The sequence below is a fragment of the Amblyraja radiata genome, chromosome 19, assembly GCF_010909765.2.
Source record: "Amblyraja radiata isolate CabotCenter1 chromosome 19, sAmbRad1.1.pri, whole genome shotgun sequence".
Lineage (NCBI taxonomy): Eukaryota > Metazoa > Chordata > Chondrichthyes > Rajiformes > Rajidae > Amblyraja > Amblyraja radiata.
Window position 1 is genome coordinate 38,147,879 of NC_045974.1, and position 26,687 is coordinate 38,174,565.

Sequence of the window (26,687 nt, forward strand, 5' to 3'; positions counted from 1 at the left end):
TGCCGAACAAGATGTCAAGTTTATCTAATCTCTACCTTATCTAATCGTGATCCATATGCCTCCATCTATGCCTCTCATACTTTTATTTACGTATATCAAGTTTCTCCTGTCTCAAATGCTCCAGAGAAAATAAGCCAAGTTTGTCCAACCTCTCCTTATAGCTAATACCTTCTGATCTAGGCTGCGTTCTGGTAAACCCTTTCCAAAGCCTTCACATCCTTCCTGAAATATGGCAACCAGAACCGCACACAATGTGCTAAATGTGACCTAATCAGAACTAAGATGCTGCAACATGACTTGCTGACTCTTGCACTCAATGCCACAACTAATGGGAAAAAGCATTCTATGTGCCTTCTTTATCACTATCTAATCATCTTACCGCTCTCAGGGGCCTTTGGACTTGGATCCCAAGATCCCACTGCACATCACACTTGCTCGTATTAAACTCCATCTGCCATTTCTCTTCCCATTTCGGTTGCTTCTTCTTCTTCTTCTTCTTCTTCTTCTTGTGTTTGAGGCAGCAGAAGTCCGCAGCAAGTTGATGCCATCCGGTTCGACATCCGTAGGTGCCCGCCCTAAAAAGGGTGCATCGTGACATTCTCCCCAATTAGTAGAGCTACTCGTCCATGTCTTTTACCTCCTTCTCTATCATGTCTGAAACGTTGAAACCCGGGAAAGTTGATCTGTCCGTTCGGTACCTCGCAACATCAAGTCTCAGTAATGGCCATAACATCATAGTTCCAAGCAGTGATCCAGGTTCTAAGTTTATTTGCTTTACCCGCGATACTCCACGAAATGCCCATCAGTTTCACCATATTTTTTTTTTTTGTGCTTTCTTTGAGACTTGCTGGTCCTAACCTCTACTAGGGTATTGACATGCATTGAGAACTGGTTGGCAGACAGGAAGCAAGGAGTTGGAATTTACGGGTCCTTTTCAGAATGGCAGGCAGTGACTAGTAGGGTGCCGTAAGGCTCAGTGCTGGGACTCCAGTTATTTTCAATATATATTAACGATTTAGACAAAGGAATTAAATGTATCATCTCCACGTTTGCCGATGACACAAAGCTGGGTGGCAGTGTGAGCTGCGAGGAGGATGCTATAAGGCTGCAGGGTGACTTGGATAGCTTGGGTGAGTGGGCAGATGCATGGCAGATGCAGTATAAAGTGAGGTTGTCCACTTTGGTGGCAAGAACAAGAAGGCAGATTATTATCTGAATGGTGTCAGATTAGGAAAAGGGGAGGAGCAACAAGACCTGGATGTCCTTGTACATCAGTCACTGAAAGTAAGCATTCGGATACAGCAGACCGTGAAGAAAGCAAATGGTATGGTGGCCTTCATAGCAATTTGAGTATAGGGGCAAGGAGGTCCTACTGCACTTGTACATGGCCCTGGTGAAACCACAACTGGAGTAATGTGTGCAGTTTTGGTCTCCTAATTTGAGGAAGGACATTCTTGCTATTGAGGGAGTGCAGAGTAGGTTCACCAGGTTAATTCCTGGGATGGCGGGACTGACATATGATGAAAGAATGGATCGACTGGTCTTATATTCACTGGAATTTAGAAGGATGATAGGGTTCTTATTGAAACATCTAAAATTCTTAAGGGATTGGACAGGCTAGATGCAGGAAAAATGTTCCTGATGTTTGGGGAGTCCATAATCAGGGGTTACATTTTCAGAATAAGGGGTAGGTCATTTAGGACTGAGATGAGGATAGAATTTTCACCTAGAGAGTTGTGAATGTGTGGAATTCTCTGCCACAGAAGGCTGTGGAGGCCAAGTCACTGGATGTTTTCAAGAGAGAGTTAGATATAGCTCTTAGAGCTAACGGAATTAAGATATATGGGGAGAAAGCAGGAACGGGGGTGCTGATTTTGGATGATCAGTAACGATCATATTGAATTAAGGTGCTGGCTCCAAGGGCCGAATGGCTTTCTCTTGCACCTATTATCTATGTTTCTACCTACCCATCAGTCCTTCCATTTGCTAACATTGTGTGGTTCCTATCCCCCTTATACTCTAGTTTAAATGATCCCGAGTAGCATTAGCAAATTTCCCAGCAAGGTTATTGGTCCCCCTTGTGTTCATGTGCAATCATGTCCTGAACTGCTATGTACCTCATTGGAGGCCCTCGGACTATCTTTGATTGGACTTTACTGGCTTTATCTTGAAGAATGGATAATCTCAAGAAAGCTGGGAGATGGGACCGAGCATGGCCAGTAATAGGTGCACAGGCGAGGGGTTTTAACCTGCCTATCAAAATAGCTCATCACCTGTGTTCACCTATTACTGACCACACACTGTCTTGCCTCTCATTTCCAGCTTTATTTCCCGCCACCACCCTGCAATCAGTCTGAAGAAGTGTTCCGACCCAAATCATCACCTATCCATGATCTCAAGAGATGCTGCCTTACCTGCTGAGTTACTCCAGCATCTTGAGTTTTCAGTGATTTTTATCTTTGTTATTTTTGAATGATGCAATGTATATTGGAAAAGGCTACCTGATTTACACAGTACTGGACTAAGTGGGACCCGTTGGGTCCCAGTCACACGGGAGGCCTGGTCCCCCAACGCAACCCATTGCCCAACGCAATATTCCACCAACCACCCATAGCCCCTAACTGCGTAGGCGAGGCTCATTTCCCCTCATCTCCGAGCACTCCCTCCCCCTCCTCTTCGTGTGTGGGAGGGGAGGGGGGAAGTGGGGTGTGGGGGGGGTGTGGGGTGGGGGGGGATGAGGGAAGGGTGTGTGGGTGGGGAGGTGTAGGTGGAGGGAGAGGGTGGTGTGGGGGAGGGGGGTGTGTGGCGGGGGGTGTGGGGTGGGAGGGGAGGTGTGTATATGGGCGGGAAGGGTGTGAGGGGGGGGAGGAGAGAGGGGAAGCGAGCTCGGAGAAAAGACAGGGAAGAGCCATGGGGGAAAGGGGGGGATCACGGGGAGGGGGACAGGAGCCAGCGAGGGGGACCAGAGGGGTAGAGGCTGGAGCTGGCGGTGCGATGGGGACTCACAGCGGGCGCTGGTCGCTGGTCGTTCTCCTCTGCCAGGATCAGAGTCTCCGCTTTCCATTTGGCGACATCTCCAACTCCGTGCCGGGCTGGGCCGCTTCCGGTCCCTCCGAAAATTGTGTCCGGTTGGAGACCTCCACCGGCCATCCAGATCGTCCCTCAGCTCCAGTAAAGATGAGATGGCGCAGGAAGGGGCGGACCGTCCGGGGGAGTGACAGGAGAAGAGACTAATCCACGCGGCGCTGACTGGCAGGAGAGGAGATCGATCTGCAGTCGCGCGGTTTCTGAGATTTTTAAACCTCGCTAACTTTTACAACATTAAACCGATCGGAACAAAACTTGGTGCACTCGCAGCACAGGAGAACGGTGAGTAAGCTGGCGAAAAATCGTAGCGCAATCACGTACCGTTTTCGCGTAAATAGAAAGACTGAGCAAACCGGAAGATACCAAGATCAGAGTTTTAGTTCTTTCTCATTGTATCGCTGCTGACATATTTATTTCACTTGCACTTTATGTGCAATGTGACGAATAAACCCGTATTGTATTGTATTGTATTGTATTGTATTGTATTATATTGTATTGTATACATAGATATTCCATGTGTCAAGTTTTCAGTAAATCTGATCTATGTTCTTGCTACCTGTAAATAAGGTTCTGAGACAAGAGAAAGTAGTTTCCGATAAAGGTTCAGGTAATCTTCTGCAGAGGAAGGGTCTCGTCCTGAAACATCGGCTGTCCATTTCCCTCTAAAGATACTGCCTGACCAGCTGAGTTTCTCCAGTAGATTGTTTTTTGTCCAAAATTCCGGCATCCGCAGCCTCTTGTGTTCCCAAAAAGACTTGATTTGGGTTTTGTTTTGTTGTTGAGGTGTGCATAGTATTAATTTTATATATCAGAAAGGGTAATATGGTGCCTTGTGGAAAATTGCATACTTTGGGCAGAGGTGAGGACTAATTAACTTTAAGTGTGCATAATTTATCACTGACTTTAAGATCCATGTCTTTTACATTTGTGTTAAATTTCTAACTTTTATAGGTGGAAGCCATTGAAATCTGAATCCAACTGTATCAAGACACAGGGTACTGAAGAATTGTAAGTTATCAGTGAAGTGGTTAACTTTTAATATTAAGTGTCGGTATTTCCAAAGTCAAACTGTAACTATACCATGTTTTAGAATTTGTTTGCATAATTTGTGCATAGAAGATGAACCTTCTGGTTAAAGTAATGTCACCAATGCTGGACAGTGCAAGAATTTAAGAAGTTGATTGTAATTCAGTTGGTTTGTGACAACTTCGATTTTGCTGACCAGAAATAAAAAGAGGCAACTGGAAGAGTATTTGTGTAAGTCGGTTATATGTAGATAGAGGTAATCCCGCTCGTTCGTGTGTCAGACAACGTTCTGCCATCACTTTGCCATAGCCAGTGCCACATCTGTGCCTCTGCGGAGGTAATGACAATGTGGTAAAAGACAATTTTCAGAATTTTATTTTAAAGTCTAGATTTTAAAGCTGCAATCTTACAGATATTCTCACTCATTTGGCAAAACTGTACAGCCAGAATTTCCTCAATGTTTACTTCGATTAGTGTATGAATTATTTTTTTAATGTCATAATTATGTACTCTATTAGAAGTTTTGGGTTTAGAAGGTGGTAATTGTTGATTCTGAGCTGCAGAGGTTACGCAAATAATATGAAAACTTCGATTTTTAGTTCTTGTTCTGATGAGGTCTCTGATTTTTATTTCTATTTATTTTCAGTGCTCCTGTATAGCATTCTAAAGATGTTTGTTGGGATGCAGCTAGAAATATTGTGACAGTTCTTTAGATTAAAATGTACTCAACCATGTGGCATTTTGAACTAGGACAGCAATTCTTATGTAATACAACTCTCCAATTCAAAAGTGTTTCTAACAAGGCAACAATCTGAAATTTGCAGCACTCCTTTCAATAGTCTACTTCAAATAGGGAGCTGAATTAACCTTGTGCATGCACTTTCCTTTATGAAAGGTGTGTTTTTGGTTTGCATAAGCATAATAGACACAGCACAGAAACTGATCTTTTCGCCCTGCCAGCAATGGAGCATCCACTTGCACTAATCCTATGTTAAACCCATTTTATTCATTTTCACCATATTCGGATCAGATCTGCCCAGATTCTAGCAGGGTTATTAAGCTTGTAGTTGACACCATAAGTTAGTGGTATAGTGGACAGTGAAGAAGATTATTGAAGATTGCACAGGATCTAGAACTGGGAAAATTTACCAAGGAATGGCAGATGGAATATATCTCTGACAAGTACAAAGTGTTGTATTTCAGTAAGTTAAATCAGGGTAGCACTTGCATCTGGAGCGTATTGTAGAACCGAGAGACCTGGAATCTAAGTACATAGTTCTCTGAGAGCAATGACTCCAGTAGACAGGGTGGTATGAAAGGTATATGGTACGCATGCTTTCATCAGTCAGTCAGGGTGATGAGTACAAGAGTTGGGACGTCAAGTTACAACTGTGCAAGATATTTGTTCTGGTTGTCGAACTATGGGAAGGATTTTATTAAGCAGGAAAGAGTGCAGAAAAGAATCACAAGGACATGATCTGGACAGGAAAGCTTTGAGAGTCAAAAGTGTTTAATTGTCATATGTTCCAAAACAGGAGAATGAAATTCTTGCTTGCAGCAGCTTAACCGGTCAGTAAACACAATACTCAATAGATAGCATAATAAAACAAACAAAAAAAAAATAATTCAATGAGAAGAAAAAATAATATTGGTGCCAAACCAAACAAACGTTGGAGGTCCATCTTTGTGACCTGGTGGGGCCTCCTACAGCTGACTTTTAAGGCGCTGGAGGCATTACCCCAGTTCACCTTCCTACCGGCCCACTGCTCGCATCCGGCGTCTCTAGCTTCTGCTTCTGCTAGACTTGCCGGAGGAGCTGTGGCTCCTTTACCGGTGAACTGATCCACCCGAGACACCAGAGGTAGAAACAGAGCCTCAGCACCTAACGGGGCAGCAGCCTCTTTTTCCTCAATATATGCCGGGTTATACGGAGGTTAGCGCTGGCGTAATGCGGTCGCCATCATCAACAGATCATCAAATTCATCCTCTACCGGGGTTGCCTTTTCTACAGGAAGTCGGGGATATATTGCTGCCACTTGCTTTGGTGTTATAGGCACAGGTCCCTCATTTCCCCCTTTTTGCTGAACACCTTTCTCCTCCTCTAGGGGCTGGTGTCTTTTCTCCATCCCCGCCCATTTCCTTATTGTTTCTATCAATTTTAAAGTTATACACAGCACTCCAACTATAACGAATAACACCACCACTGCAAATCCCATCTCGCTCAACCATTTGTTTTTTAGTGATATAGGACAGAGACAGCTTATAACTTCCCCATTCAGCCAATCTCCATTTGATCAATCAGCTAGATGACCACAAATTGGTCATCTCCGTTCTTTGTTATTACCACATCTGCTGGCGATCCCGGTGGAACAATGGGATCTCCAAACTTTTCCCGGTGTCTTCTGGTCTTTTTTATCACCTTGGCAGTGTTCTCTCTTATCTGCATCTTTCCCTCCTGGACCACCTGTTTCTTTTCCTCAAGCCTCCCTCTAGCAGTAGGATCAGATTTCTCCAATCGACTTCTGTTGCCTCCTATATTCTTCTCTGAAGTCTGTAAAACAATAGTTAGGTTTCCGCGGACAATTTCTTATTATATTCTATTCACAGTTCGCACGCACCGGTTTTACTCTGTCCGCAAACCTCAAAGTCACCTTTCAATTTCTATAGCGCTTTACGGCACCTGCTTCAATTTATCTTCTACCTTCAGTGTGAGTAAATTTATCTTCTCCACTATTTCGCCTCACCCCACAGGCCTCTTGTCTCAGCGTGAGTCTCCAGCCAGATAAGCTAGGTTGCCCTGGGACTCTCCCTTCTCTCTTGGAAGCCCTCCTGTCCCCCTTTCGGTTAGGACTATTTTATCATTCAGTTTTATTTCCCACTTGTATTCGTTCGAATCCCTTTACAATTGCGATCCTGCCGACTACGCCAAATTCTGTGGAAGAAATTAATTTAGAGGGAAATTAAAGGAAAATGAAAAGCGGAGACTTTGCAGGTTTGCTTCAAGAGACTTTATTGCATGATATCATGGAGAGATGGTGGCAATTAACTGCTCACCGGTTCTCTGACTTCACAGCAGAATTAGCCGACAGTTATACTGTGCAGTAACAACTATACAAAAATGTACTATCTACTACATGGGTACCAATTATCTCATTATAACATACTTTTTATTTATGTCAATCTTATTCAACAACAGATTGTTAATACAAGTCAAACACAATACAGGGGCATTGTGACATTATTCTATCCCTCCTTTTAGGCGGACTGCGCCACCATCTCCTCTCCAAGCCAATCATAAACCCCCATTTACTGCAACGTATCTACACTACTAGCGGTAGGAGGCGCGGGTGGTCTACTTTAACACACTGCTGAAAGAAACAAGCTTCCTTATCTCCGTCTACTATTTCATGTTTACATTTACCATCCACCCTTCCAACACATTCCTAGAAAAGAAGTAATACGTCTAATCTTACTTTGCCGATTCCCACAAACCTCTTCCACACCTGGTCAACGAGAGATGCCAATTGTCACATCCAAACACCCTTTTGTTACATTGTTCAATTCCAATCAAAATTAAGTAAGAAAGGATATGAATATTTTTTTCCACAGTTCCCTCCTTGTTGATCTTTGTGATCAACACTTATATTATAGTAAGAAAGGATTTTAATATTTTCTCTCATTAATCAGTTGCAAAAATGTAGACACACATGTCCGATTATAATTTGGTCGGAACCCGTCCTTGAGCTCGCAAAGGGATACCTTCTTCAGCATGCGTAGGGATATGGGCACAAACCCAACATTCAAATCTGATAAGGAAGCCTGTTTTTCTTTCAGCTGCGAGTTCACTGTTCTGTGTGAAGATTTTTTGTTGAATTTCATACTCCAATTTCTACCTTCATCCTGTTTCTTGTAACTATCTAAATGCTGCTCTTCACCCTCATATCCTCTATGATCCCATATAATGTTAATATATTCATAAGTATGTATTACAACAAAGATAGTTAATAAAGAACATTTTGACACTTTCTTATCATCATCTTCTCACTACAAAAATTTACGGCTCTTGCGTTCTCCTTCTCCTCGAGGGTTCTGTCTGAATGACGCAGTTTACATCTGGTGGCATGTATCCAATCAGGTTTTTCTTTTACTTTTACTGCTGGTTCTTTCCACCTAGAAGAGAAAGAATTGTTCATTCATTGCTCGCACATAAACCTAATCTCCTGGTTTAAACGGGTGCATATTTCCTTTTGCCAGAGGGGCCTGTGCCTGTTTAACTTTCTCATAGATTTTACCAACTGTTTCACACATGGCTTGAGCATATCTTAAGGAATTTTCATCATTCCATATCAGGTCTATCTTTTCAGGAGTTATTGGGGGTCGGATTCCTGTTGTCATAGGTCACCCCATCAATATCTCGTGAGGTGTTAGGCTCGTGTTTCTATTTTTCTGATTTCTCAGGGCATACATTACCACGGGCATGGCGTCTGGCCTCAGCAACCTATTTTGCTGACATACTTTGGCAAAAGTAGCTTTTATTTCCCCATTTACTCTTTCTACCATCTCTGAGGACTGTGGTCGACATAGTATGTGTAATTTCCACTGGTACCCAAGAGCCTTCGCCAAGTTCTGAACTAATTTACTGGTGAAATTAGTTCCTCTGTCACTGTTTATTCCCATGCGTATCCCAAATCTAGGTATTGTTTCTTTCATTAAAATATTGACTACCGTCCTTGCATCATCCCTCCTCGTGGGGTGTGCTTCCACCCATCTAGAGAACATACCAACTATGACCAGGATGTACTTAAAACCCTTTGCTGCTGGCATATGTACAAAATCAATTTGCAAATTCTCAAAAGGCAATTCAGGTTGTGGTAGGTGATCAAATCTTACATGCGTCTTCCCTCTATTATTTTCTTCACACACCAGACATGTTCTTGCAACTTTATCAATTATGACTGTTATACCTGGTGCTTACCATTGCTGGGACAATGTGTGTGCCATCCCCCCCATTTCCTGTGTGAGCCTGTCCATGGGCTTGGCAAGACAGGGACAAAAATAGGCTCCTGGGGCAAATTACCCGACCATCCGGGTGGACCCAGACGATGGGGTCTTGATAACTCCCCGCTTTGCTCCAGGAATTATTTTCCTGGAGTGATGCTCAGCTTTGGGCATCCTGTAACTGGGTTACATCAATGCTGACCGGGAGCTTCCTTTGTACTGCAGACTTAATTTTAGCCGCTTGTAATTGTGGGGTTTGCCTGAGGGCAATCTGTTTGGCTACATAATCAGCTGATCTGTTTCCCTTAGATACATCATCATCTGATGATGTATGAGCTTCACATTTAATAACTGCAATTTGCTGTGGCAATTGGATAGCATCCAATAAATTTAAGACCAGTTTATCATGCTTAATAGTCTTTCCTGTTGATGTGATGAATCCCCTATTTTTCCATAACTGCCCAAAGTCATGTACAACCCCAAATGCATAGCGAGAATCGGTGTAGATATTAGCACTTTTATCTTTTGCCAATATGCAGGCACTTGGTGTGGCATGACCACCGCATATCCTGCTAATAATCTGTCATCGATAGGTCGGTGTGAAGAGCCACCAGTAAATAGGACCAGGTCAGGGTAATCAATCGGATGATTCTGTAAGCCCAGCCGGGAAATGGCAGTGGCGTCTACAAGCAATAGCCAATCATGGTCACATCTTCTTCTGGTAGTGGCACAAACGAAGCTGGCGATCGCTGATAAGTATAGTTCGGATGTGATAAAAGGATAACTTCATATCCTGTTCTTCTAGTGGCTGTGGAATGCTGTGTAGCTGCTGAGTTCAATAATAACATCACGGCATAATGAGGAACAGTCACTACACACGGGTGATCAAGAACGATGGGGATTGATTTTTCTATCGTCGTAGCTGTTGCCGCTACAGCTCGCAAGCAAGCTGGCATGCCTTTTGCTACAGCTGGTAAAGCCACGGAATAATAGGCTACCGGTCTTTTTCCCCCTCCATGCTCCTGAACCAGGTCCCCAGTTCCAAACCCCTTTGATAATAAGGGGCGGATAGGGATCACTATTTTGTTAATAGCTCTCAGGTCCTGGACAAAATGCCATTCATTATGTCAACCCGCTTTTGGGATTGGCAGAATAGGAGTATTACACGGACTTTGCGTTTTCACTAATACTCCCTTTGTAATAAAGACATGATGATTATAGCTATCCCTTCTTCAGCCTCAGGGGTCAGTCGATACTGTTTTAAACATGGCAAAGCAGCACCCTTTTTAAAGTCACTTCATCTTCGTGGGCTGATCGCACTCTCCCCCCATGATTCTTACGCTATGCTCAGTTCAGAGGGTACTTGGACCAGAGCCATTGGTAACATCGGCTGTTGCATTTCAAAAATAGTCTCATTCCTTTCTGACCCAAGTGATCTTTCCTTCCGTATCATTAAAAATGTCAATCTGGACCTCTCCTTTTGCCATTGGCAACTTTAAAACATGAATTGACTGTTTGTCTTTCAGCCGTTTTATCATCTCTCCTATTTCCTCCACTGCTGCTGGAGGTCTAGTAGCTATGGTCAAGCGTGACTCAGAAATGTCTCCCATCTCAAATCGATCCCTTTGGTTTTAAGAGATGTGCACTATTATTCCTAATCCTGGGACCCCAAATAAGGGGTCACTGTTAATTGTTCGAGTTTATTCAACCAGGGGGAGACTTTTTCCTGGTACCCGGAATTAGATGGAGCTTATATAATGCAGTGTAATGCGTTCACTTAGTTTCTTGGCTGGTTTAAAAAAAAAACTGCAAATACTGGCCTTTTGTACTCCCAGTTTGCACAGAGCCTGTCTTACCTGTAACGGGAGGGGAGTCGTTCTAGAGAATATAAAAGCATGTGTAAGGGGCTTGCCATTTAGCTAAATACGAGTGGATTCTGATAAAGGTTCTATCATGTGGACACCAACAACCCCAATAGTATTAATATTTGACTGACTGAGGGGGATGTCCACAGAGGGTGGCACAGATGACATAGTGGCTCCGGTATCGACCAGAAGGTCTAAATGGCAGTCACCTATCTTGACTTCAGCCAAGAAGGTTCTTCCATTGATTTAGACAATCTGATCGCAGCCGCCTGTACCACCTTACCTCCGCGGCATCCCTATGCTGATGATTAGGATTACCGGATGAGGAGGGGGTAGGGGCTGGATCCCCTCCCTGTTGCTGTGGGGAACATCTGCAATCTCGAGCCCAATGCGCTTTTTTTCCACATCTCCAGCATGTACCTCGTGTTGTCTTTTATTTGTCGTTGTCCTCTTCCTCGGCCCCTACCTCTACAACTTCCTCCTCTTGCCCAGCCCCCTCTCCCAATGTAATACTGGCCCGATGTTTTGAGTGTCAGCTCTCTCGCTTGCGCAAACAGTCCTTCCTTTTCCATGTTCACCAGCGCTGCTATCACATTTTCCCATGGCCTATTTTGTCATTCTAGATTAACCAATTAAGAAATGCATTGGACTTTCTTAAGGGATCTGGAGCTTCAGCAACCATGGCTCTAGCTTCAGCTGGGGTCCAGGGTTTCAACATGGGCACTTCTCCGATCATAATACGTGGGGGACTTTATCAATGACTCGGGCTTAGACTCTTCCTCAACATTCATCATCTGGAGCTTTGTTTGCTCATCCTTTTTAATATCTTTTTGATATCTTCTTAATCATGTATCAGGTCCCCTCTCAGTGGTACTATCTGCTTCTGATAGACTTGCTGGAGGAGCTGTGGCTCCTTTACCGGTGGTCTGATCCACCCAAGACACCAGAGGTGGAAACAGAGCCTCAGCACCTGACTTCACAGCAGAATTAGCCAACAGTTATACTGTGCAGTAAACAACTTTTCTTTATTGTTAGATACAACTATACGATAATATACTATCTAATACATGTGTACCAATGATTTCATTCGTCATAACACACTTTTTGTTTATGTTAATCTTATTCAACAACAGATGGTTATTATAAGTCAAACACAATACAAGGGCATCTTGACATTATTATTCTATCTCACCTTTTAGGCGGACCGCGCCACCATCCCCTCTGAGCCAATCATAAACACCCCATTTACTTCAACGTATCCACACTACTAGCGGTAGGGGGCGCTGGGTGGTCTACGCTAAAACATCGCTGAGAGAAACAAGCTTCCTTATCTCTGTCTACTATTTCATGTTTACATTTACCATCCACCCTTCAACACATTCCGAGACAAGAGGTAATACATCTGATCATACTTTGCCGATTCCCACGAACCTCTTCTACACTTCGTCACGAGAAATGCCAATTGTCACATCCAAACACCCTTTCGTTATCTTATTCAATTCCAATAAAAATTAAGTAAGAAAGGATATTAATATTTTTTTCCACAGTTTTCTCCTTCCTGATCTTTGTGATCAACACTTATAGTAAGAAAGGATTTTAATATTTTCTCTCATTAATCACTTGCAAAAATGGAGGCATATGTGTCCGATTATAATTTGATTGGAACCCGTCCTTGAGCTCACAAAGGGATACTTTCTTCAGCATGCGTAGGGATATGGGCACAAACCCAACATTCAGATAAGGAAGATAATTCCTTCGCTCCATAGATGCTGCTGTACCCGCTGAGTTTCCCCAGCAATTTTGTGTACATTCAGATAAGGAAGCCTGTTTTTCTTTCAGCTGTGAGTTCATTAATATTTATTCAACAATGTGTCCCTGCCCCTCAAAAGCGTTCAAAAACTCTTAATTGTACAATAGAGTTTGAAAAAATAATTGATTAACATTCAATCTAATTTAACACACAAAACCAATCTTCCATGGAGTTTTCTTAATTAAAATTGAATGTTCTTTAGTCGGGTTTGTCCTGTTGTTGGTTTAGTGTGCAGATACCCTAGCGTAAGTACTGGGGAATTTGCCAAGTTGTTTACCACTTTCACTTCTCCATTCATGATTTGAAATGTCAACAATTCACTACAAAACTGACAGATTTTTCCTGCAGTTTCTGGTAGAGGCAGATACAGTCACAGTGTTTAAAATGCATACGGATAAGAAAGGTGTCAAGGAATAAAGGCCTAATGTGGGCAAATTGATCTGCATAGATAGACATCACGGTTCTCATAGATAAAGTGGATTGAAAGATCTATTTCTCTGCTTTACAATTGTATTATTCTGATTCTATAATTTAATCTCTTAAAATATAATTTTCCCATTTGATGTGAACTGTCATTGGAGGATAATGCACCTGTAATAGATAAATCCCAACATCGTATATCTTTGACCTTTTGATAAAATAATAAGATAGGGGGCACATAAAAGACTGTTTCTATGAAAACAATTATCAACAAAACAGTAGGAATTAAGGAAAATCACTTTGCATGGCATTGTGCATGTTCACTCTACATAAATTATTTGGATTCTCTTGGAAGTAAAGCCTAAAACTGTGAAGCGGGTGCAGTTTGTTATCAAATGACTCCTACAGACTAATGTAACTGAAGCATTTTGGTAGAAAAGTTTTGGAGGCCACATATTACTTGAAAATGTTTCTAAATGGCTCAGAGGAGAAGGGGAATACGAGGAACAGAATCACAAAGTGAGAGCAATGAGGATAATAACAATATAAATTAAAATATTCGGTCCCATTCCAAATGTATAAAAGGGATCCAAATAAATTGTTGCGTTACAAAGTACCAGTCCAGTTGTGACAGAAGCCTCATCTGGTTCATAAATATGAACCATTAATAAGACCAATAAGAAATTTGGAAGAAAGATTTTTATACTGAAATTATTTAGACCATGGCATTTACACTCTCAGATAAGAGCTAAGGATAATATTATGGATGTACTTAAGAGGAATCTATATAAAGACAAGGCTGAAAATAATAAATGATTTAGATATATTTGACATATTTAGATCGGCGTGTGTATTGACACTTGTGTTGCATCTGGGATGGATTTGTTGGACTAAATTATGTACTTTTGGATTCCAATTTCTATGAAACTTTAACAACTTTACTGTTAAATCTTATTTTATTCAACAAGAAGTACAAATCTGTGATTTTTCTTTGGGCAGCAAGAAACACTGCTCGTTGAATACGCTACACAATGCGCGAGTATAAGCTGGTGGTCCTTGGTTCAGGAGGTGTTGGAAAATCAGCTTTGGTGAGTCCTGTCATTGTTCATGATTTTTTGCATACCTTTTATTCATTGTTCTTCTCTCCACATTACCGTCTATATCTCTTGTTTCCATCGTCCCTAACCAAGGAATGAATAAAAATGGACCTAACTGACCAAAGTCATCTCTTATGTTTAAGTTCTACTCTGTGATCTTGCAGGATCATTCCCCCTGGTTGATGTATATGTCCATGGTATATGTGAAAAATACTTGGCATCTCAAATGCTGGCCTTAAATCAAGGTTATTGTTTCACATTGTGATATGACGCTAATGTCTGCAGCTCAACCTGTATGCTCAAATCTTTTTGCTAATGCCATGTCATTATGTTGTTTTGCAGACTGTACAATTTGTTCAAGGAATATTTGTTGAAAAATATGATCCAACAATAGAGGATTCCTACAGAAAGGTGAGTTTACAATGAAGTCAATCTTTTGAATGCTTCATCAAAGATAGGATCTTGATAAAATTCATTATTGTAAAAGTACCTCTGTCTGTGAAGTTGATAATTAGACACAGTTAGGTTCATTTTTATTCATTCCATTTTATTTTTTTCCTTTATGACAGCAAGTTGAAGTAGATGGACAACAATGTATGCTTGAAATCCTGGATACAGCCGGAACGGTAAAACATATTGCATAAAATATTAATCAGATGAGCAGCCTTTTATTCATATAGTCTCTAATTATGTCTATATTTCATGTTTGTCTTTAATTACATTTGCCTTTTCTTGGTGTTTTGAAAACAGGAATACCATATTGTGGTTTCATTATTTTTTTTCCAGCTTTGGTTTGCCCAGGTTCCACCCATTTAGGAATCTTTCTAGCGTGGTGTTCTTTGAAGACAATGTAAAGTTGCTGAATTGGTTCTGCTGCAAGTTGATTTCAGCCTTGTCGCTTTTATTTTTTATTCCCTCTTGCGTACTCATTTGGTTTCCTTCTTAAAATATTTGGCTATGTTCCTGAGCCTCATCTTATGGGGCTTTTTCACGGGGCGACTTGACGCAAGAGTTAACCAGAGTTTAACATCGTGGGAACCTCGTGCGATAACAGTACGGCATTCGTGGACCACCGTGGACGGTGGCGCTAACGGCAGGTAATCGTGTAACTTGGTGACTCGGGAGAAAATTCAAGCAAGTTTGAATTTCTCCAAGAGTGACTTGTAAACTTGTGGTTGAGCATTGCAATATTATATGAACGTAGTGGCCAGTGCGATATCCGTGCGATATCCGTAATAACTCTTGCGGTTACCGTGGGAACTCCTGCGAACGGTAAACCCGGAAGCTGGACAGAGGGGACAGAAGGTGAGTAAAAATTGTCTTCTGTGGGATTGAATTTAAAAAATAAAGATTTGCATCCGCATATGGACATCAACTTATTCATGAGTTATGTTAATGAGATTCAAGAATCTTTAAAAGGGACTTTACTGAAAGGTCCCGCATTTTTAGGGTCCGTGAGAAATTTTTCACATGTACTTCTTTGAGAGATACAGCTCGGAGTCCTCGCCGACTAGCGATCGATGCCTTTCCCAAGCAGGGTCCGGAACGCTACCAATCAATGTTCTCCAGAGACCCGTGTAAGGAGTGAACTGCACATGCTGGTTTAAATCGAAGACAGACACAAAAAGCTGGAGTAACTCAGCGAGTCCAGCAGCATCTCTGGAGAAAAATAGGTGATGTTTCGGGACGAGACACATCTTCAGACACAATTCTCCCCCCCCCCCCCCCCCCCAACTCCCACCCACACACACAAATGCTGGAGAAACTCAGCGGGTGCAGCAGCATCTATGGAACTAAGGAAATAGGCAACGTTTCGGCCCGAAAAGTTGCCTATTTCTTGTGCATGTGTCGGAAGGAACAGCAGATGCCGGTTTAAAGAGAATGCTGGAGTAACTCGACGGCAGGCAGCATCTCTGGGGAGAAGGAATGGGTGACATTTCGGGTCGAGACCCTTCTGATATGCTGCTTGTCCCGCTGAGCTACATGTTGTGTCTATCTTCGTTTTAATCCAGCATCTGCAGTTCCTTCCTGGCCGAACCCGATTGAAAGATGAGAGGCTGGGCGATAGAGCACTGGGTGTGACAAGGATCAGGCTTCAGTAAGCAAAGTAAAGAGAGGTGGCAACGTTATGGAAATGAAGCGGGTAATCCGAGTGATGGCGAGACGGTATCCTCTAATGTGTCGGGAAGAACTGTAGATGTTGGTTTGCGCCGATGATAGTAATACTGGAGACAGACATAAAATACTGGACGGGCAGCATCTGGATAAAAGGAATGGGTGACGTTTCGGGACGAGACTCTGAAGAAGGGTCTCGAACCGAAACGTCACACATTCCTTCTCTCCAGAGATGCTGCCGGTCCCGCTGTGTTACTCCAGCATTTCGTGTCTATCTTCCTTCCGTATGCTCTGTGATGGTCATCTCGGAGTCAAGTGGCAACTCTGGTCTGTAGACACGAGGAACTGCAGATGCAGGAATCACGAGCAAAACACAGAGCGTTGGACGAGCCTGACCCTTTGAGTTCCTCCATCACTTTGTGTTGAAGTCAGGTCTGGACATTGCTTGGCTCAGTCTCAGGCGCCGGCTAACTAGGAAGGTCGAGTCAAAGTCCAGCACTAACACTCAAGAAATAACGTTTGCGGCCTGATGTTCCCAATATTTAATTGAAATCATTAATAAAGTAAATAAATAGATACCGGTCTAATCAGTATCTACGGGATTGGACAGGCTAGATGCAGGAAGAATGTTCCCGATGTTGGGGGAGTCCAGAACCAGGGTCCCAGTTTTACAGTCTACCGTGGGAACTCTTTAACTCAGTAAAGTAAAGTAGCCTTTATTGTCATATCAGCGCACAGGCAGCAGTTGATTGTTGCTCTATTCAGTTTCCCAGGGGGTCAGGACGGGACTGGAGTTGGGAGGGAAAGGTGGGGGAGTCGAGGGAGAGGAGGGGGAGACAGATGGGGGTGTCTTCATTTACTGGCGGCGGGTGTCTGTCACTGAAACAGGCAGGTGAGATTTCACATCCACCTTGTGTGTGCCTCTCTCTCTCTCTCCCTCCCTCCCTCTTACACAGGCTGAGAGACTCTGCCTCTGTGAGTGTTTGTCTCTTTCTCCCCCTCTCCCACACACAGTAAGACCGAGGTACTGTGCTCAGTCCATCTGTGTCTCCCACATACACAGTAAAACATGTCTCCAAATGAGCCAATTCAACCAAGGGAGGATATTTATAGTGTGTGGAAAAAAAGTGACATCATTTGTGCCACGTGATGATTTGACAACATTTCACAATGTTCATTCAAGATTTAACGGGAAAGCTCGGGAGACGGACAAGTCACTCGCACAAATAACAGAAATGCCGAGTACCGTGGGAACTCTTTATCTACCCCCCGTTATATCGTGTGATATCGTGCTAGACCACGGCCACTTCACTCTGGTTACATCTTGCGTCAAGTCGCCCCGTAAAAAAGCCGCATTATACTATGAAACTCTGCTTTTTAACCAGTTTTTGATAGCTGAAAATGTAGAGATTCTGCAAAGATATATCAACAAGATAAAAAGTTGCTGGGATGCCATTCAGAAAGATGAAAGGTTATGCATTTTGAATGGAGGAATGGGAGGGGATTTTTTGTATGTAGAGGGATCTGGATATGTGATTCACGAGATACAAAAACAAACATGCATATCTTGCCAGAGTTAGATAGGTACTTGGCATTGGCTTTATTACAAAGCACTAGGGTGCAAAAATAAGCAAATCTTGGGATCAACTTTGCTGAGATTAGGTGAGCAGCTTTGGTTAATATACCAAAAGCGAAAAGTACTTTGAACCAGCTTGATTTTGATTCACCAGATTAAGTCCAGGATTAGCTGGCAATCCTAAAAGGGAGATTGGTTGAATTTGATCTGTGTTTGTTGGAAGTCAGAAGAAAGAACTAGTACAATTTGGGAATTGACAGAGTAAGTGCTAAGATAGTTCCATTGACTATTTAGAATTTAGAACTATGGTGCATTGAAAAAAGGGGGGTTGACATTTTAGGACTGAGGATTGAAAGGGAGGGTTGAAAATCTGTAGATTTGTCTCTTTTGTGGGTATGTTGCTGCTCAGTTGTATGCTTAAAACTGGGGTTAACAGACTTTGGATACCAGAGGAATCAAAGGTTATGACAATCAGATAAGAAAGTATCAAATAACATAACAGGCCTGAGGGGGCCAGATGCCCTAATCCTATTTCTTGTGTATTTATGTTGCTTACAATAGTTTAACGTCTATGCTATTGCATTTATTTTGAGCCTCAAACTGCGGATTGTAATAGAAACGTTCTACACATCGGGCTGAAATAAAGTGAGCAAGTAGTCACAATTATTTTTGTGTAGGAATGGGGAGGAGAATTAAAATGTCCAGCAACCGGTAGACCAGGTAGGTTCAGGCGGGCTGAGCGAGGTTTCCTACATTGTCAGAGTGAGGCTAAACGCAAATTGGAGGAACAGCATCTTGTATTTCACTTGGGCAGGTTACAGCCCAGTGGTATGAATATTGATTTCTCTCACTTCAGGTAGCTCCGGCATGCCCGCTCTCTCTCTCTCTCCATCCTTCCCTCACCCATGTCACACTAGGTTTTTGTTTTCACCTTACAAACAGTTAACAATGTGTAAGAAGGAACTGCAGATGCTGGTTTCAACTGACGATGGACACAAAAAGCAGGAGTAACTCAGCAGGATAGGCAGCATCTCTGGAGAGAAGGAATGGGTGACGTTTCGGGTCGGGACTCTTCGTCAGAACTACTAACAATGGCCTATTTCCTTTATCATCGTTACTTTTTTGCATATCTTTTAATCATTGTTCTTTATCTCTCCACATCATCATCTATATCTCTCGTTTCCCTTATCCCTAACCAGTCTGAAGAAGGGTCTCGACCCGAAATGTCACCCATTCCTTCTCTCCAGAGATGCTGCCTGTCCTGCTGAGTTACTCCAGCTTTTTGTGTCTATCTTCGGTTTAAACCAACATCTGCAGTTCCTTCCTACACTGTTTCTATGCTGTGTCTTTCAATCAATCTAACAGACTTTTTTGTCTTCAGCAGACTCCAAGCTTAATGTCACAAAAGATGTGAATGACCTGGCCCCTCAAGCCTGTCCTGGAATTCAATGTAGTATACTCCGGGCCTTGGTTCTTTCTCTGCGCCATATGCCCATAGCCCTCATTCCCCCATCATTCGAAAATATACCTACTTCCACTTTAAATATTTAAAATGATCTAGACCAGAATTCTCTAGGGTAGAAAATACGAGAGATTCACTATCCTCTGCGAAAATATATTTTTATTTTGAATGTTGTGTTTCCTCATTCGAGACCAGCAGTGAAAACATATCAACATCTACCCTGCCATGCCCTGTTTGGTTCTTTACGTTTCAACAATATCACTTCTCCTAAACTCCAAAGAACACAGACAAAACTCATTTAGCATCTTTTAAAAGCACAATCCTTTCATCCCATTTTCCAAATATATTTTATAATACTTATTTGGTCGTTAGACACACAGTTCACTTTTTTGCAGATTGATCAGGGATGAACCTTGTGATTGTTCACTGTGAATCCTGCTTTCCCTGTGAAACTTTACTGTGAAACTTTACTGTGAAACTTTACTGTGAAACTTTCTGTTTCTATTTTGAAAAATGCCTCACTCTTTATGAGTAGTGTGCTTAATAAACAATAAAATCATAATCGTGCCGATATACTTGTCACCTTTTAGAAATATACTTGAAACATATAAGATTGTTCAGGGTTTGGACACGCTAGAGGCAGGAAACATGTTCCCGATGTTGGGGGAGTCCAGAACCAGGGGCCACAGTTTAAGAATAAGGGGTAAGCCATTTAGAAGGGAGACTAGGAAACACTTTTTCTCACAGAGAGCTGTGAGTCTGTGGAATTCTCTGCCTCAGGGTGGTGGAGGCCGGTTCTCTGGATACTTTCAAGAGAGAGCTAGATATGGCTCTTAAAGATAGCGGAGTCAGGGGATATGGGGAGAAGGCAGGAACGGGGTACTGATTTGGGATGATCAGCCATGATCACATTGAATGGTGGTGCTGGCTCGAAGGGCCGAATGGCCTACTCCTGCACCTATTGTCTATAAGTGCATGAATAGGCCATTTGGCCCTTTGTCTGTCTAACCATTAATTGGCTAGGGCCAATATGATCAGGGCTGAGCATTTAATATGATCAGGGGTGATCTATGCTGGACTAAATTCAAAGTCAAAAGTTAAAGTAAAGTCAAAGTAGCCTTTATTGTCATTCAGACCTTGCGGTCCTAACGAAACTTTGTTGCCTTGCAGTCCTACATATAGTACAAAATGACAAAAACACACAATAAACACAAATTAACATCCACCACAGTGAGTTCACCAGGCACCTCCTCACTGTGATGGAAGGCGAAAGTCTTAAGTCTTTGTCTCATCCCTTCTTATTCTCCCTCTGCGCCGAGGCCATCCAGGCTTCAGATGATGTGACCCTGCCGGGCGATGGTAGGTAATGTCAGTCCCGTGGCTGAATCCGAGCTCCGCGAACGGGCCTGTTCAACTCTGCGGCCCGGGGTGGTCGAAGCTGCCAAAGCTGCGGCCCTCCAGTCCAGCGGACGCAGCTGTTGTTGCGGGAGCTCCGGAGAACAGGTCCGCAACCTGTGACCTGCGAGCTCCCGACACTGGGCCCGCGGTCGGGTCGGGTGGCCGCTGCCGCCGGGGCACTGCCCCAGCTCCGAGGCCGGGTGGCCGCTGCCGCTGCCCCAGCTCCGAGGCCGGGTGGCCGCTGCCGCTGCCCCAGCTCCGAGGCCGGGTGGCCACTGCCGCTGCCCCAGCTCTGAGGCCGGGTGGCCACTGCCGCTGCCCCAGCTCCGAGGCCGGGTGGCCACTGCCGCTGCCCCAGCTCTGAGACTGGGTGGCCGCTGCTGTCGGAACACCGCAGCTCCGGAGTCGGACCGCTGCCGCTGGTACGCTGCCCCAGCGCCGCGGCTATTGGGCCTCGGCGGAGACGGAGACGGGGGATACGACAAGAAAAGTCGCATCCCCCCCCGAAGGAAGAGACCAAAAACCTGTTTCTCCCCCCCACCCACACACATACACAACCTAATAAACCAAAGATTAACTAAAACAGGACAAAAGAACAACAAAGAAAAAAAACAAAAAACAGACGGACTGCAGGCGAGCCGCAGCTGCTAAGGCAGCGCCGCCATTCCACCTCTGCCATTTCTCCGCACCCGCTCTAAAAGGTGTGAAGGATGTAAAAATGTGATGTTTCAAATAGATTACATGCTCTACATAATTTCACTTGTTTTTATAATAAAAGCACTGATTCACTGGTTCAATATATTTTGGACATTTGGGAATGTCTTTTTTCTAATTTATCATTTAAAGCATAAAACTGGTGTGTTTTTCAAGTCGTGGAACCACTGAGTAGTCTTAAATGTAAATATTTTTGCATTACTATTCTTGTGTGAAGTGAGTACACTTTGGATCATTAAGCTGTTTCCAAAACCAGTTAGTCTGAACATGATTTGATCGTTGGCCTGACCTGAACTACTGATTTAGAAAATATATATATTATAGATTTGGAAAGCTGAGGTTTAACCTAAACATTATTGAAAAGCTTTTATTTCTCGCTCTCTCTCATAAAATGCAGTTTTCCGTGCAGTTTTTTCACTGGTATGCATAGAATTCACTGTAATATTTATTAATGTAAACAGCATTTATTTAATGTTAAAGAAACTGAAAACGGCAAAATAATACAGCCATTTTTTAATTACAGGAGCAATTCACTGCAATGAGAGATCTATACATGAAAAATGGACAAGGTTTTGCATTAGTATATTCTATAACAGCACAATCAACCTTTAATGACTTGCAAGACTTGAGAGAGCAAATTCTTAGAGTCAAAGATACTGATGATGTAAGTGTGCAACCAGCTTGTTGTGGAGAAAATCTAATTCAGAATTTTCTAATATTGCTTTATTCTTCGATCAACCCTGTCATGGAAATAATTGCTTCTGTTGTATGACAGATATGCTTGTGTTTTAAAATATCAAATGACCAAAGGAAAAATCTGTGAAAATTAGTGACCTAAACTTTTTAAATTGTGCTCAAAACGGTTAATTTGATCTTAAAACAGCTGAGTTAATGAAGTTTCCTGTAGAAATTGACACCTAGTACCATGCAAGATTGGGAACACTTCTTCACAGAAGAGGACACAATATCTTCTCATCATTGTGAGGGAACCATAAGTCTAATGAAAATGTGGAACATAGAACACAGAACATAGAAAAGTGCAACACAGGATGGGCCCTTTAGCCCAAAATATCTGTGCCAAACATGATCCCACTGTTAGCACAAGATCCATATTACCCCCCCTCCCCACCCCCACCCTCTACCATTCCCTCCATATACATGTTGCCATCTTAAACATCACTTCCATATCTGCTTCCACCACTAACCCTGACAACACATTCCAGGACCCGCCACTTACTTGCCCCACACATCATCCTTAAATTATGCTGCTCTTATCTTAAAGCTGTGCCCGCTAGTCATTGCCCTCTCCACCCTGGAACAAAAGGTTCTGACTACCTATATATGCCTCTCACAATTCCATTGGAATTATTGAAAATTAATTTTAGCTCAAATAAATAGAGCTGTAGAAATGTGTTAATAGCCAATAAATCCTTGGGCCAAAGTAGCCATAACTAGTAGAAATGGTGGATGCATTGGTTTCTCATCATTAAAACTCTGTAGATTATAGACTAATTCCTGTAAATTGGATAGTGGCAAATTTAGCCCTCACTCTTTCAAAAAGAATCGTCCAAAGAAAAAACTGAGATCAGAAAACTACAGACCTAACATCAATAGCAGGGAAAATACTAGTGCCTATTACAAAGGATGTGATAACACACGGAAAACATCAACAGGACTAAACAAGGTCAATTTGAATTGATGAAAGTAATTTTTTGCCTTTGAAGGGTAGTGGATATTCCTCAAAATGTGTAGTCGTTATATTTAAGTTCAAGACTGCATTAATTTGATCTATTTTCCACATCGGAATACGAGGATCAGGCAGGAAAATGGATTTGAGCATGTAATCAGCCATTTCTTATAGAATGGTAGTGCAAGCTTGAGGGCCATAAGGCCACATGCTGTTTTTTGAAGAAAGCATTTTAATTTCAGTTAGAACGATAGGACATGCAATTCACTTCACATTAAGGATTGCGGGGGGGAAAATAACAATTAGTGCTTCAAATGTGCTCTGGATTAGAACAAAAGAGATGGTCTTGGACGACAAGCATTATTTGATTTTGTTACTGCAGGGTTGCAACTGAGGCTAGCTTTGGCTTTGTACCAATATAAAGGATCTTATCTGATTGCCTGGCCCAGGGCCGCCAAGTCTTACCTGGAAAGTCCACTTCACATTCTGGTTCCAAAGAGATATTGATGAAGCAACACGGTGATCCTGTTACATTTGTTTTGTAAAATACAAAAAGAATCTGCATCCAAAACAAGATCAAATTCTAATTCCTGCCACAGGACATTTTCTCAACATGTTTAGGTTGTAACTTGATCTTTGGAAATGTTGGATTTAAAAATTGTCTGTAAGCTTTTTCTCTGAACAGAATATTTCAACAGAGAATTACTAACAAAATATAAGTTATTGCCAGTAAATGTTTCTGATCAATCCTAAAATATTGGGTTAAAATTATTGATTGTACATTTGCTTGTGTGTTTTCTGGCATATTAACAACTATAGTAAATGTATCCATTGACAACATTTTACTTCTGGTCATAACTGTATTTGTGATTCATTTACAAATTGCTAATTAGTGCATTTTAATAGAGAAAAGTAAGAAATGCGTGTGAGTTTATAATTTTTATACAATGTTTTTAGCTTTTAATAATTGAACTTTTTACTTACAGGTGCCAATGATTTTGGTTGGTAATAAGTGTGACTTGGAGGACGAGCGGGTAGTTGGAAAGGAGCAAGGACAGAACCTGGCAAGACAGTGGTGTAACTGTGCCTTTCTAGAATCCTCTGCAAAGTCAAAGATTAATGTTAATGAGGTGTGCTTTCTCTTCTCCATACATTAACATTCAGAATAATCTTCAATCCCGTGTGTTGCCTTAAATAGCTGCTCATACTGTTGGAGGGATCGCTACTCCTGATGCTGATTAAAATTTGAACAAATTGGACATCTGATACTTGCATCAATGCCATCACTTCTTTGCCCTTGGTTAAAGAATTAACTATGTTTGTGGAATGTGTTGAAATTAATTTTTTGATGCATTATTGATCGCAGATCAATTCTGTTCTGGCTGGAGTAGGGCTTAAATGAGCACGTGATACTGTATTTATTGACGTACTGCGAGAGCATCAATAGGCCACGTTTCAGAACAGTTCCAGCTTTTGTGGTATGGCAGAATGATGTTTGGTTTACAGGCATTGATATTTCCTTCTCTTATCTTTATAGTCTTTGTGCATAGGTAGCTGTACGTGTGTACTACTTTTGCCCTGATATTGGAAATGCACTTGATTTGTTGCATTAATGGATAGACTATTAACGCAGATTAATGGATAGACTATTAAACCAGGCTTTTGTCCATGTCTTTGATAAGTGTGCCAAATGGCAATCGATGGATCAGACCAATGTACTGTAATAATGCTATATCCATTCTCGAAGAGCACCAAACAATTAAACAGCAAAACAATGAGGGAGGGAAAGGAAGGGTTACTTGAAGTGAGATAAATTAATATTCATACCACTGGGGTGTAAACTGCAACACCGCATCCAGCTGTCACATACAACACATAATCTTCTGACATTTTCACCACCTCCAACGGGATCCCACCACTAGCCACATACCCCTGTTACCATATGTTGAAAAATTGCATATGTAAAATGGTACCAGTGAAGATGATTATGCAAGGCTTAAACGGACTGCACCTTAGTGAATTCTGTTATGTTTACTTTGTTTTTAAATAAATATATTTCATTAAAAACATCAAATTCCTTGTAATAAGGTACACAAAAATGCTGGATAAAAATGGAAACGTTTCTCCAGCATTTTTGTGTACCTTCGATTTTCCAGCATCTGCAGTTCCTTCTTAAACACCTTGTAATAAGAATCTTTTATTGGGATATTGCAAAACTGTTTCCTCATTCTTTAGGGAATGGGGGTTCCCCTCTCCTATCATAGATGAGCCCTCGTGTCTCCTCGGTTTCCCACAGCTCCGCCCTTGCTCCCTCTCCCCCTTGTCGCAACAGAGACAGAATCCCCCTAATCCTTACCTTTCACCCAGTCAGCCGTCGCATGCAACACATAATCGTCTGAAATTTTCGCCACCTCCGACGGGATCCCAACACTAGTCACATCTTCCCATTTCCACGCCTTCCACAGAGACCGTTCCCTCCGCAACTCCCTGGTTAACTCATCCCATTCCACCCAAACCCCCTCCCCTATCTTCCCCTGCAACCGCAGAAGATACAACACCTGTTGCTATACCTCCTCCCTCAAATCTGTCCAGGGACCTCGACAGTCCTTTCACGTTAGGCAGAAGTTCACTTGCACCTCCTCCAACCTCATCTACTATATCCGTTGTTCAAGATGTAGACTCTTATACATCGGGGAGACGAAACGTATATTGGGCGATTGTTTCGCTGAACACCTTCACTCAGTCAGCCTGAACCTACCTGATCTCCCGGTTACTAAACATTTTAATTCTCCTTCCCATTCACCCATTCCTTCTCTCCTGTCCCGCTGAGTTATTCCAGCTTTTTGTGTCTATCTTTGCAAAAATGTTTGGTTCCTATTCTTCTAAAAAGAAACGTATGTAAAGAAATGTATTTGTATACAAATTCAGCAAATGTGAATCCAGGTGTTTGGGTGAAAGAGCTTGAGGATTGGATGATACAATTAGTGCACCTTGTTCATGTGATCAATTGAATTGTACGAAAAAATAGTTTCAATTGAATAGAGTATTATGGAAATATGTAACCAAATTTGTACTAATAAGGGAAAACCTTGTTTCTAATGATTCTGCCATAAGTGTGGGTCATTTTAAGCTGCCTGAAGACTTAAAAAAATACTTTTTGGGACATTGTGAAAATCATATGTTTGGCTTCATAGCTTACAGTTTACTATTGATTTTTTTAACAGATTTTTTATGATCTGGTCCGACAAATCAACAGAAAATCACCAGTTTCTGGAAGGCCTCCAAAAGCAGCAAAATGCCAGCTGCTTTAATACAGTCCTATTTTGACAGAAGCAGGTAAAAATACAAATACATGCATCTATGAATTGATAGTTTTATGTGAGGAGAGGAGAGGAGAAAAGAAAATGCTATATATCATATACATCAGAGAGA

The 26,687-nt window shown here is 42.2% G+C and overlaps 1 protein-coding gene across 3 annotated transcripts in view; it reads left to right on the forward strand.

Moving 5' to 3' along the window:
- rap1b (RAP1B, member of RAS oncogene family) overlaps positions 1 to 26,687 on the forward strand; it is a 45,046-nt gene that overhangs the window by 10,781 nt on the left and 7,578 nt on the right. For 2 of the 3 annotated variants that reach the window (XM_033038278.1, XM_033038276.1), the window contains exons 2-8: positions 4,039 to 4,095; positions 14,206 to 14,294; positions 14,646 to 14,714; positions 14,873 to 14,929; positions 22,092 to 22,232; positions 24,242 to 24,385; positions 26,480 to 26,591. In XM_033038278.1, the coding sequence (XP_032894169.1) occupies positions 14,238 to 14,294; positions 14,646 to 14,714; positions 14,873 to 14,929; positions 22,092 to 22,232; positions 24,242 to 24,385; positions 26,480 to 26,566 (555 nt within the window). In that variant the 5' untranslated portion in view covers positions 4,039 to 4,095; positions 14,206 to 14,237 and the 3' untranslated portion in view covers positions 26,567 to 26,591. Of the gene's footprint in view, positions 1 to 4,038; positions 4,096 to 14,200; positions 14,295 to 14,645; positions 14,715 to 14,872; positions 14,930 to 22,091; positions 22,233 to 24,241; positions 24,386 to 26,479; positions 26,592 to 26,687 lie in introns of all 3 variants that reach the window. The other variant, XM_033038277.1, reaches the window with a different exon arrangement.